The sequence below is a fragment of the Coccinella septempunctata genome, chromosome 3 (assembly GCF_907165205.1).
Source record: "Coccinella septempunctata chromosome 3, icCocSept1.1, whole genome shotgun sequence".
In the NCBI taxonomy this organism is placed as follows: Eukaryota; Metazoa; Arthropoda; class Insecta; order Coleoptera; family Coccinellidae; genus Coccinella; species Coccinella septempunctata.
Window position 1 is genome coordinate 8,107,864 of NC_058191.1, and position 11,330 is coordinate 8,119,193.

At 34.8% G+C, this 11,330-nt stretch overlaps 1 protein-coding gene across 1 annotated transcript; it reads right to left on the reverse strand.

Moving 5' to 3' along the window:
• Positions 1 to 6,496: 6,496 nt before the first annotated feature.
• Positions 6,497 to 10,239, reverse strand: LOC123309713 (cytochrome P450 6k1-like). Its single transcript, XM_044892939.1, has 4 exons — positions 9,211 to 10,239; positions 8,935 to 9,147; positions 8,608 to 8,856; positions 6,497 to 6,810 (listed from the first exon to the last, which is right to left on the reverse strand). The coding sequence occupies exons 1-4, from the start codon at positions 10,067 to 10,069 to the stop codon at positions 6,638 to 6,640; spliced, it is 1,494 nt and encodes a 497-aa protein (XP_044748874.1). The 5' UTR covers positions 10,070 to 10,239; the 3' UTR covers positions 6,497 to 6,637.
• Positions 10,240 to 11,330: the final 1,091 nt, after the last annotated feature.

Consider the following 11,330-nt stretch of genomic DNA (forward strand, 5'->3'; position numbering starts at 1 on the left):
GCTGTTCCTGTGTTATATGTGAAATTTCTCTTATTTCTAAGGAATTCATTTTTATTTCTGTGGAGGTAGAGAAGGCATTCATGCACGTATAAAATAGATACCGAAGTATGTTCCGAATTTGAGATATAAGCTTATTCTGAAATGAATCTCATTCAACTCAACGAAATAGTTCAGGAATGTCAAGAGGTATTTGTTTATCATTCTTTGTCGAACAAAAAATGAAAGAAAATAACTCGTATCTACCGATGATTGAATTATGAACGTACCTACCCATCGAAAAAGTTCTGTTTTTACATAAAATGTGGTCTTGTAGTGTGTATTGTCTATAGCGCTAACCTATGCATCTTTGGTCCGGAGGACTTATATGAAGAATACCAGAGAGTCTTAAAACAGAGCAATGGAGGGACACTGGATTATTCAGTGGGATCGTGAGGGCTCCCAAAAGGGTGAATGATGCTAATGCAACCCTTCTCTGTGGGCCCCAGATTCTGCTCTGAGAAACTTTACAATGATAATCAAACTTAGGACCACTGTTGTTTATAATCTTCATTAATGAGTTACCACAAGATCTGAGTTACTCCGGATGTTTACTGTTTGCCGAAAACTTAGAGATCATTATCAGAGAATTGATAGTGCACAAGATTTTTATACATTCACGGTATTCCGAAGAATCCAAGAACCATGCTAACGTTATATGCTGACTACACAGGCATAGCAATTCGACACCGCAACCCAAAAGTAATAGAACGAGTTCTACAAGAAACGATTGACGAAACAAATGACTGGTGCATAAAGTGCAAAATCAAGCTCAATGGACAAAAGAGCCAAGCAATATTACTACAGAAGAGAAGACTGCGACCCACGACGAATCTAGAAGTTGACGGCGAAGAAATTGATTGGAGAAATGAAGCCAAATATTTAGGAATAACGCTTGACAAAGGACTTACTAGGAAAAGTCATATCAAACAAGCAATCAACAGAACGAAAGCAGCAATGAATAGACTCTACCCTCTAATAGGAAGAAGAGACAAAATTGAAGATAATCAAAGCCGTTGCTGGGCCTCAACTGACTTATGGATCAGTTGCCTGGGGTTTCGCGGCAAAGAGCCACATCAAAAGAATTCAGGCCACTGAAGACAAACTGCTACGAAGTGCAGTAGATGCACCTTGGTTTGTCAGGAATAGACAGATTTATAGGGACCTAAAATGGGAAACCATAACGGAATTTATGAACAGAAATGCAGAGAAATTATTCGAAACAGCGAAAAACCATCCGAATCAAGAACTCAGGAGACTAGTGGACTACGACCCAGAGGAAGACAAAAGGAGAATGCGAATTTATCGAAGTAGACCAAGAGATCAATTAAAAATAGATTAAAATAAGAACAGAAACTTATTGAAGAATCCAATAAAGTGTTATCCAGTAGAGGATAAACACATAAATCCCAGCACGGTAGTGTGCGAGAAGAAAACCGACTAAGAGATGAACGGTTTATAGGCAAATGCCCGAAACCAATATTCAAGAAGCAGTTAAGGGTTTTTAGTGGGTCTCGAGCTCAGGAGAGTGAGAATCCCCACACTTGTTCCCCCTCAGGAGAGGGTGGTTCGTCTGACTTGTTCCCCTGCTACACCAAAAAAATAAAAACAAGATTGCTTGTCTACCAATGAAGTGTCAGAAATGATTTAGCCTTCAATAAATCAAAATGTATAATAATATAAGTAATAAGGTAATAATATAAGGTTTTTCCAGATTATAATACGATGAGATCAGCCAGATTTAAAAGGGAGTTTGGGATACCAGAGCACCATTCGATAAAACCGTTAAGAGAAAATTTTTTATGGTTTTTAACAGCCTGTATTTTTGGAATTGAGAAGATTCGGAAAAAATGCTATATTAAAAAAGTGTTTCTTTTGACCTCAAAAATGTTGTACTGTTGAAATAATTTGTAATTGTGAGTCAAAGACTCACCGACCCTGTATAAGCAATTTTCCAATATCATATATTCCCGATTTCTCATTATAGAGAATAGAATTCGTCACCACCCTATAGGTGCTCATTTCTTCGAAACGCCAATGCCTCTCCACCTTTAGTAGCAAACTATGTAGGCAAAGCATTTAAAAGTGATCGTTAAAGTTTACTTATTAGAGATTAAGACTTCACTCCCGCCACCAGCGATCCTAACTTGTTAATGTGCTTGTTAAGCACGATGATTAACAGCCTCAGGTCCATTCATTTGATGTAGAAAAAATAACATTGTAAAACCGCCTCATGAAAAATGCGCTTTTATCTTATTGCTAGATACATAATAATTAATTTTTATGCAGGAGGCATTGAAATGGACGTATATCGGTGAAGATACCTGAATGGGATCAACTGACTCGATGCATGCCTTACTATACTACTGTATAGTAAAATATAACGCACATAATTCACATCTACACGATATTTAATATTAATATATATATTAATATAATAATATTAATAATAATATTTTGTGAGAAAAGGTTCGCAAAAGTCTTTTTTATCCTAAATCTCCAACTTTCATGTATAATTGAAAAGTTTGTCATAGACCCTCTACAAAAGATGGAAGGTGGTAGAGATTTCTATGTCAGGAATGGATAGTTTTGTTGCTAGATATGGTTTGGTGTTGATGTTTTTCTTATCAAACCTTTTTTCATTATAGCAGTGCAATGGTTGAACTTAGTGAATTCGAGTTTTCATTTTTTTTTCATGTATTTTGAGATCAACGACATACACATTGAGAGTGATGAAAGATTTTTAAGTGCAGGGGTAGTGATTGAAGAAAAGTGAAGGAATTTATCAATCAAATGTGCGAAAATATCTTGTTGATGTTTTTTTTTAATACTAGCAAGAAAATTGAAATCGTAGTATGAAAATTTTATAGCTAATTCATTTATATATTGTTGAAATATTTTTGTGAGAACAACAGTAAGTTCATAAACAGATTAAACTTTATTATTATACATTGCGCTTCGAAATTATGGAACAAATTCATTTTCTTAGAAGAAAAATATTTGGCAAAAGAATCCTGAAACAGGTCGATTTTTGTTTCACTTTTTCCAACTTTGTATGTATTTTTGAAGGATTTTGGTGCACCCTGTGCCATCCCCATCAACCCTCTGAATTTTTTTGAATAGGGAAAGTGAGTCATGCTGTACTTTTTTGGCAAGCTATTTGTATCTTCTTTACAGGCGTGCAGAAATTTTAAAGAAAAAAATTTGTTTTTCAGCCATTACTTCCCTTTGCGTTGTCAGAAATCTTTCTTTGAATTGAAACATTTTTTCGAAAACCTTCAGTAGAAAATAACATACCTACTTAAGATCATAACTGAAGCGCAGTCTTTCACACATTCTAATTTTTCAAGTGAGGGGGTTGAAAGGGGTTGGAAGTTGTACATGAACAAAACTGTAATGGTCGACTTTCATTCAGTGACAAATTTCATCAGGTACCATCGTCTGAAAGTAAATTAGCCATGACAAAGTGAACATGCAGAAACGCTCTTCCAAAAAATTTAGACGGTTAGTGAGGATGGCACAGGGTGCATCAAAAATCCTTCCAAAAAGGAATAAAATTTTGGTAAAAATGAAACAAAAATTGACTTGTTTCAAGATTTTTTTGCCAAATATTTTTGTTCTGAGAAAATGAATTTGTTCCATAATTTTGACGCTCACTGTATTCAACTCTACTGAAAACAAGAGATGACTTAGATTGTGCTGAAAATCTCATCCAAATAAATCTTACCTAGCTGCAAACAAAGATTAAAAAACAAGACCAGTTTCAATCAATAGAAACCTAAGTATTGCAATTAGCGGGCAACAATAGGACAGAGAGTGGAATTGAAATTACTTACTTTTTTATTAATTGGAAATGTTCGAAAGGAGTCGTTGACTTGTACAAATATTTTAACAATAGATTCTTGAGGTCGAAAGAAACACTTTTTTTATAGCATACTTTCCGATTGGGACCTGATAGAACTATAGAGCCATTTTACAAAATTACCTTCGGGATAATTAGCTAAATCTGTGACACTACACATCTATAGATCTTTTAAACAGAGTTGCATTCAGCCAAAGTAACCAATTTTCCGAATATCGCAGATATTTTTTATTTTTGAAAATAAAATTACCCGAAAACGGCGCAAAACGAGAAAATATGGGGAATACTTATATTTCAAAAAACGTCTAAATATTCATTAAATAGCGTCCAACTCAGTCCCAAGAATTGTTTTTTTTTCTATTTTTGTGGTATGAAATGGTCATAACGAAAGAGAACGTGGAAGACGTGGTTGATTATCTTGTGTTCGAAAACTGCTGGTTCAGGTGGTTTTCATTGTTGAATGTTGACATCTGTCACTTGAAGGTATTTTGGATTTTTTCGGGAGCTTCGTAAAGTAGTGTACGATATTGAGTAGTGTATGATAGGTAAATTTTGCATCGTAACTTTATTGTACACAGCGTGTTCCAGAAGTCATCATCAATCCGAAATAGGGTAGTAGGTTGAGTCATAATTTTCACCAGAATGATATGGATAAAATTCAAGCCGTATATTTTTCGAATTATTAAATTTTTTTTTCAAGAAAATGCATACCCTGCGATGATTTTTGAACTCCTGTTGCTAAAGATCTTCACTTTTTTCTGAATAGGGCTTGAGAACATGTAACCTTTAATTCTCCCTCCTCCAGCTTGGAATATAATGTCATTTTTCGCCGAACCAAGTATTCAAATTTGATATTTCGGCCAACTTGAACTGACTGTACTGAAAGAAAACTTTGCTACATCAGTTTGCCGAGTGAGTAAAAGTTAGCGGTTAGTACAACCGGAGTCTGTAGCTATGAACTTCCAATCTCCTTCCAATCAATTTTCTTATTATTTCCTTAGATCGCAATCACAGAATTGGTGAGTTTTATGTGGAAACATGCACCAAATGTGATTTCTGGTTGATTAAACGCATTAGAGTCATTCGGGGCAATTGTGCGCAATTTTGCCTTTCAAGCCATACCCTGTTTCGAATGTTGAAGCTAGGAAAATTAAAACATATTAATTTTCTAATCTATAGAAAAACATCAAAAAGCAAACAAAAAAAAAGTTTTTTTTCCGCAAAAAAAAAGTTTTTTTTCCGCAAAAAAAATTTTAAAGTGAAAGTTGGAGTGCGTTCACATGTCCCGTATTGCGGGTAAGTGTGCGCACCCTCACGGGGTAAGTGAACGCAGTGCTTAGTGGACCACAGAATCAAAACAAATTACAAAATATCATCATAATGTTACAATATTACAGAAATGCTGTTTATTGTCAATACAGAAGCGCCTTTTTACAAGCACTGCATTATTGTTCGTGCCACCTTTCCTGGTGAACACAACTTTCGATACATTCCCCTGCTGGTGGCTCTTCATATTTTTCTGAACAAATAGGACAATATTGATCGAGTCTTAACCAAGAAAATCAACAATGTTATAATTTATTCCTCACTGAACTGATGCCCATATAATGAATCTATGCGCACACTTGACCGCGCACACATTCCCCAGTAAGCCAAAATTTGAATTGACGTTCTTATAGAGTTGAGCAGCTAAGAGAACCTAAAATTTTTCATTATATATTCAGATTAATATGCGCATGATCGAATAAAATATTGCTTAACACTGTTGGACTCGGAACCTGGACCTGGCAGCTGGCAGAATTTGCAGAGATGCTAAAAATTAACAAGTAAACTAGTGAATTGGATTGATTGCAAATAAAAAGTTAAAGAAACGTCGCACTCCTATGAAAAACTAATTTGGCGATTCTGTACCCTTGCTTCACCCAAATGAACCCCTCTTTCATACATTGCATATTGCATAGTCGAGATATACGTACTGCGCACACTTACCCTCTGCGCTCAGTTACCCCGAATGACTCTACCAAAGTGTTCATCCTTAAATTTAAAGGGAAAATCGCTATGACTACCTCAGTGATCATCCTGAATACAGGATCACATCAAAATACGACCGGAAATGCTATTTGAAAAAAGCGCAATTGGTGGATTCGTAGAAGGGATATAATGTATGCTAGGACGTAGTATTGAGTTCCTTCTTCACAATTTTCTGGTCATCTTTTAGATTTGATAAAAATGTCCTGAGTATTTCTCGTATTGAGGAAGGTCAGTTGAATGGAGATAGCACAGCATAGCTCGATGACCCCCTACAAGCATATTGCGAAGTTTTTATAATGGATTATTGTTTAGAATTTCGAACGAAAACAAATCACTGGCAGATAAAGCAGAATATAAGTAACGGATGTACTAGTTTGAGAAAAGAAGGATGATGAAATACGCATTATCGAATCATCATTATCAAAATTTCATTTATTCGGAATTTTCGCACAAACTAATGATAATCATTATCTTTATTGATTAGAGTCGAGATCCTCATGGTAACTGTGCTATCAGTACCTGAATACAATATCACTTCTTCAGGAAATTGGAAAAGAAAAATCACCGTTTATGTACAAAATATATTCTTTATTGTCTTCATTTCGCTGCTTACCATTTGACACTCTTGATAGCTGAATAAAGGACAAAGTTTACCTAAATATTTCATGCTGGCATAAATAATAATCATCACTTCGATCACAGTTTCAATCATTTCTCTACTGCGCTGACCTTCAAATAAATGGAGCTGGATTTTGGAGAAATGAAGAAAGAAGTCTTGTTCATTTCTAGAGGTATTTCCGTCTTTTCACATGGCGTTACTTCGAAGCTTTTTATGAACATAGCCAACGCTATCTTGAGTGACATAACAGCGAATCTGTAACCTGAAAAGAAATGTTCATTAAAGTTTTCGGTGTTTAAGAAATAAAAAATTCTCTCATTTTCGAAAAACTCTGTAACAATGCACAAGAAATGTTTATAATTCTGATTTTTTGTCTATCTAAAATTCTATTTGTAGCGTTTGCTTCCATATTCGATGTGTACAGTTAACAATCAAATACTGAAAAAACGGGACTGACATAGACCGCTCAGTATTTTACAAAAATAAGATAATCAAGATGACTATATCATAGGATGTCACAAAATTCTATATGTCAACTTCTTTTATCCCAAAAATAATCGAGAAAATTTAGTGAATTTGAGCTCCTTGTGAGTATCGTATTTCCTTCTCTAGCCCAATAAAAAGGAAAGGTTCAATGTTCAACCCCAATTCTAGAACTTCTAGAATGTGCTGTATGTTTTCCCCAACTATTTTGTCGAATTTTCACGTTCATCTTCAGTTTTTCTCAAGTATGTTCCAGGATTGAGGCCAGGAAAACAAACAGGCCAGTCTGATATTTTTTCATCCTCCGTCTCCATCCGAATTGTCATAATAAACTTTTCTCTCCATATTTTCGAAGCTTGATTCCTATACCCTCAAACTGATTAATTGACCATCAGATATAAGAACAATAGCAGACGAAAAGGAGACATCTCACAATAGGGAATACTCCTTCTGACGAAAATGAAGTATTTTTTATGAAATATCTTTGAAAGGTCACATTTTGAAATATCCATTTCAACCGTTTCCCAAAAAAAAATATTTTAAGCACTTAAAAATGAAAAATAAAAATGGGTATTTAAAGTTTAAAGCGTTTTGTGAGAATTGCGCAAGCTGGCAACATCGACTGAAATATGCCTTGATAATAAAGGACAACAAATGCATTATCTTGACGAGATAGACAAAGATGGCTGCCTATGAAGTCTGCGACGAACGAGGAAAGTCGTAAAATTTTATGGGATTTTTATGTCCGATTGTAGTTGAAGCTCGCCAGTAAGTACGCGCTTGTAGACCAACAGCTGTTAATTTATAAACAAGCTGATCGGACATTGTTCTTTTCATTGTCTTGTATGCACTGTTGCCAAATCGGAAACTCCGCACAAAGCGATTTAAATTTTAAAACCTCATATTTGAAGGATGATTTTGAATAGTTTCCGAGGTGAATTTGAAAAATTCATGAATGAAACTCATAATTATTCAGTTTAAACTTGCATATGCAGTGATAACCCAAATTGAGGAGGATTCCCCATTCCCTTATAGTTTGGATACCTGTCTTGATTGTCTCTTCAGAACAATTCCGATGATTATTTTATTATTTATTTTTTTTCTGTTGGTCGTTTGGGGCAACCTGAGACACCTCTGGTGGGTACCCTAAACGAAAAGTGGCAGCCTGTCTCGTCTCATTTTGAGCTGCTGGAGATAATGAAAATATATAAGCCTGAATATTGTTTCATAATTTAAGAAGAATACTGTTAAACAGAATACCCCTAGTATTCAGTACGTCTGTTTCAAAGATTTTTCAACCATTTTACCTTCTTCTGCGCAAGTTATTCGGAAATTTCTTGTGGATCATCACACGAGCAATAATTTCTTGGAACATACCTTACCAAACTGAAGAAATTATTCCTTTCATTTGAATTTTTTCACAATAATACAATTTTCAATAGTAAAATTAATACTACAGCAAACAACATTTTTTACCAGTAAGTGAATTTTTCAATGAACAAATATTTCTTGACAATATTAGATGAGGCCATATAAGTTTAGTGTTTTTGAATCTACATGGATAAAGTTCACTTACCAATACATTTTCTAGGTCCTTCTCCGAACGGTAGATAGACGTATTGTAAGTCTTTCATTTTTCCATCCCTGAATCTTTCTGGATCGAACTTATCTGGATTAGGATAATACTTGGGATCGTAATGGAGAGCCAGCATAGGAACCACCACATTTGTTCCTTTCTCGATTTTGAGTCCAGTCTCTTCGAACGTGTAGTCTTTTTCCACCAATCTGAAGAGAATCTGCACCAAGGGATACTTCCTCAAGGCCTCTAAAAAATTATGAATTGAATGACTCATATTCACAACATAATTTTTGATGAATAATACTTGGATGAAAAATTGGGTACCTTTCAGAACTAAATCCAGATATGTCAATTCCATAAGTGTTTCGTAAGAAAGGAAATCGTCCTCATCTATATTTTTATGTATTTCTTTTCGCAGAGTATCTTGAACTTCTTTATTGAGAGCAAGTTCGTACAAACAGAATGAGAGAATTCCAGAAGCTGGTTCACTTCCAGCTTGGAAAAACACCAAAGCTTGTGCTGCCAATTTCATATTATCTGAAAAAACGAACAAAATAATGATCAAAGATCGCAAGGAGAAGTTGAAATAATAAATCTTACCAAATTTAAACAAATCGTCTTCCTTCTCTTGCTCTTTGAGATTATGCAAGAGATCAACAAGATCGTTCGTGACCATCTTTGTCTCCTTCCTCTGTTTATAGGAATCTTCGAAAACATTCACCAAATAATCTGCTGCTTCCTTATCCACGAACTGGAGACCGCATAATTTCACAAGTATTGGACATGTGAAGTAAATCATCAACGCAAAAATCCATTTGTAATTCTCTATATCGATCAATCGACTTGCTAGATTCCTTATGTAGGAATTGTCGTCTTTCAAGTTGTTGGGTTTGATGCCGAAGACACATTTGGTGATTATGTTGATGAAGAATCTCCTAGAAACTTCCCTAACGTCCACATCTTCCGATTTTTTTTCTTCGAGGTACTCTTCCATTTGATCAGACACTTCTTTCATCAGATGTATCATCATTTTCATTTTTCCAGAAGTGAAAACTGTTGAGAGTTTGTTTCTCAGTGATTTCCATTCTTCATTTCGCAGAGTCAGGAGTGTCTTGGTAGACCAAGGATCGATGTATTCGTCAGCGTATGTTGGTCTGTTAGGAAAATAACTGAAATCCCGCACTAGTACTGTCTTCAGCAGTTCCTGGCTCTTGATGACCAAAAAGGGCGTTCGGAAGAAATACATACCGAAATATGGAGTGTTCGGATCATATTTGTCATAAATTCTCTTGATAATACTGCCGATTCCTTCTGTTCTGATGACGATGTTCAGGAAATTACCGAAAATTGGTATTGGAGGTTCGAAGTCGACATTTTTATCTTTCCAGAAGTTGTAGGTGCCTGTGAAGTAGATGTAGAGCAGCACCAATAGGGAAGCCACAAATATAAGCCACAACATTTCGAAAAGGCACTTTTGTCACTTCGAATTTGAAACTTGAAGTTGAGAAGAAAATTGGTTACCCGCAGGCTAACCTAGATGCAAAATTTAAATCTGAGCAAATTCAGTATTTTACATACTTTGTACTGCTCAGACTGACTGCTGGAAACCGAATACTCTCTTGGAAACAGCTTCTGTGGATCATATCCTCAATGATAAATTTGTTGATAAACCTAGAAAGAATTGTACACATTAATTAAAATTTCGCGATAACGTGGTGAAGTTATCAATTTTTTAGGAACACATCAAATTCTAATAGATCCTCGAATGAAGAAATAAGATTCGCTTTCTTGCAAACTAATCGCGTGCGATATTAGATTCGCAATATTATTTTCCTTCTAGATATAAATGTTTCTGCATAGAAAAAGATCAGGGTATAAAACATCTTCCAGTGTTTTTACTCCCTCTGAAGATAGGTTCGAAACTTTTTATTAAACAAGTAAAGATTTATCTAAAAGAACAGGGAAATACAGTCACTGCACATTAAAGCAATGAAGCCAAACTTGCCTCCTACAAATGTTGTTCGTTTAAGAGATACAGATTGTGAAGGCTTTTTCACAGTAAAATTACAAATAGTTCAATATATTGATAATTAAAATGGGCAAATACTTTCAATTGGCAAAATCTCATTAGAGTTAAGAAAACAAAAACATCTCGGTCAACGAAAAAAGTTAAGTGAATTTTCATATTGAGGCGGAATATATTTTCTAACTCTTTAAGTTTTTTCATTCGCCGAATGTCAAAGTTCGATACATTTTTAGATATTCGAAAAATATGAAATTTTCCCAACAATTTCATTTCCCTGCATCTCGTAAACTAAGGTTCCTCATACAGGCAATATGTCAATGAGAAATTTCGCATTTTCGCTTTCCTTAGGTACATACGTAACTTGTAGTCATTTACACACTGCAAAAATGAAGAATATTTTACTTAGTAACATAGTTTCACTGGGGTTATCATTAATTTCGTGATTGAATACAAAAGATTTTCTTCATAAATGAGAACAGAAAACTGTTCAACCTGTGCATATTTACTATTTTGAAGAGAAAAAAACAGAAATTTTTCCACTTGGCAAATCAACAAATTTTATCTATATACTCCATATTCCAAATCCTTGAAGAATGATGGATTAAGAAACAGGAATATTTACCGTCAAGAGGTCGAGAAATCACCAGATGAAGCGAAATATTTGTTTACATAATATATTACACTCTATTTTGTA

What these genes read in the sequence shown, in the direction of transcription:
- LOC123309713 (XM_044892939.1), bottom strand. Translation starts at nt 10,069, where the DNA reads ATGTTGTGGCTTATATTTGTGGCTTCCCTATTGGTGCTGCTCTACATC. An exon ending in AGACGATTTGTTTAAATTTG is followed by an intron (nt 9,148 to 9,210) that starts GTAAGATTTATT and finishes TCGTTTTTTCAG; the next exon opens with ATAATATGAAATTGGCAGCA. An exon ending in AGGACCTAGAAAATGTATTG is followed by an intron (nt 6,811 to 8,607) that starts GTAAGTGAACTT and finishes ATTTCTTTTCAG; the next exon opens with GTTACAGATTCGCTGTTATG.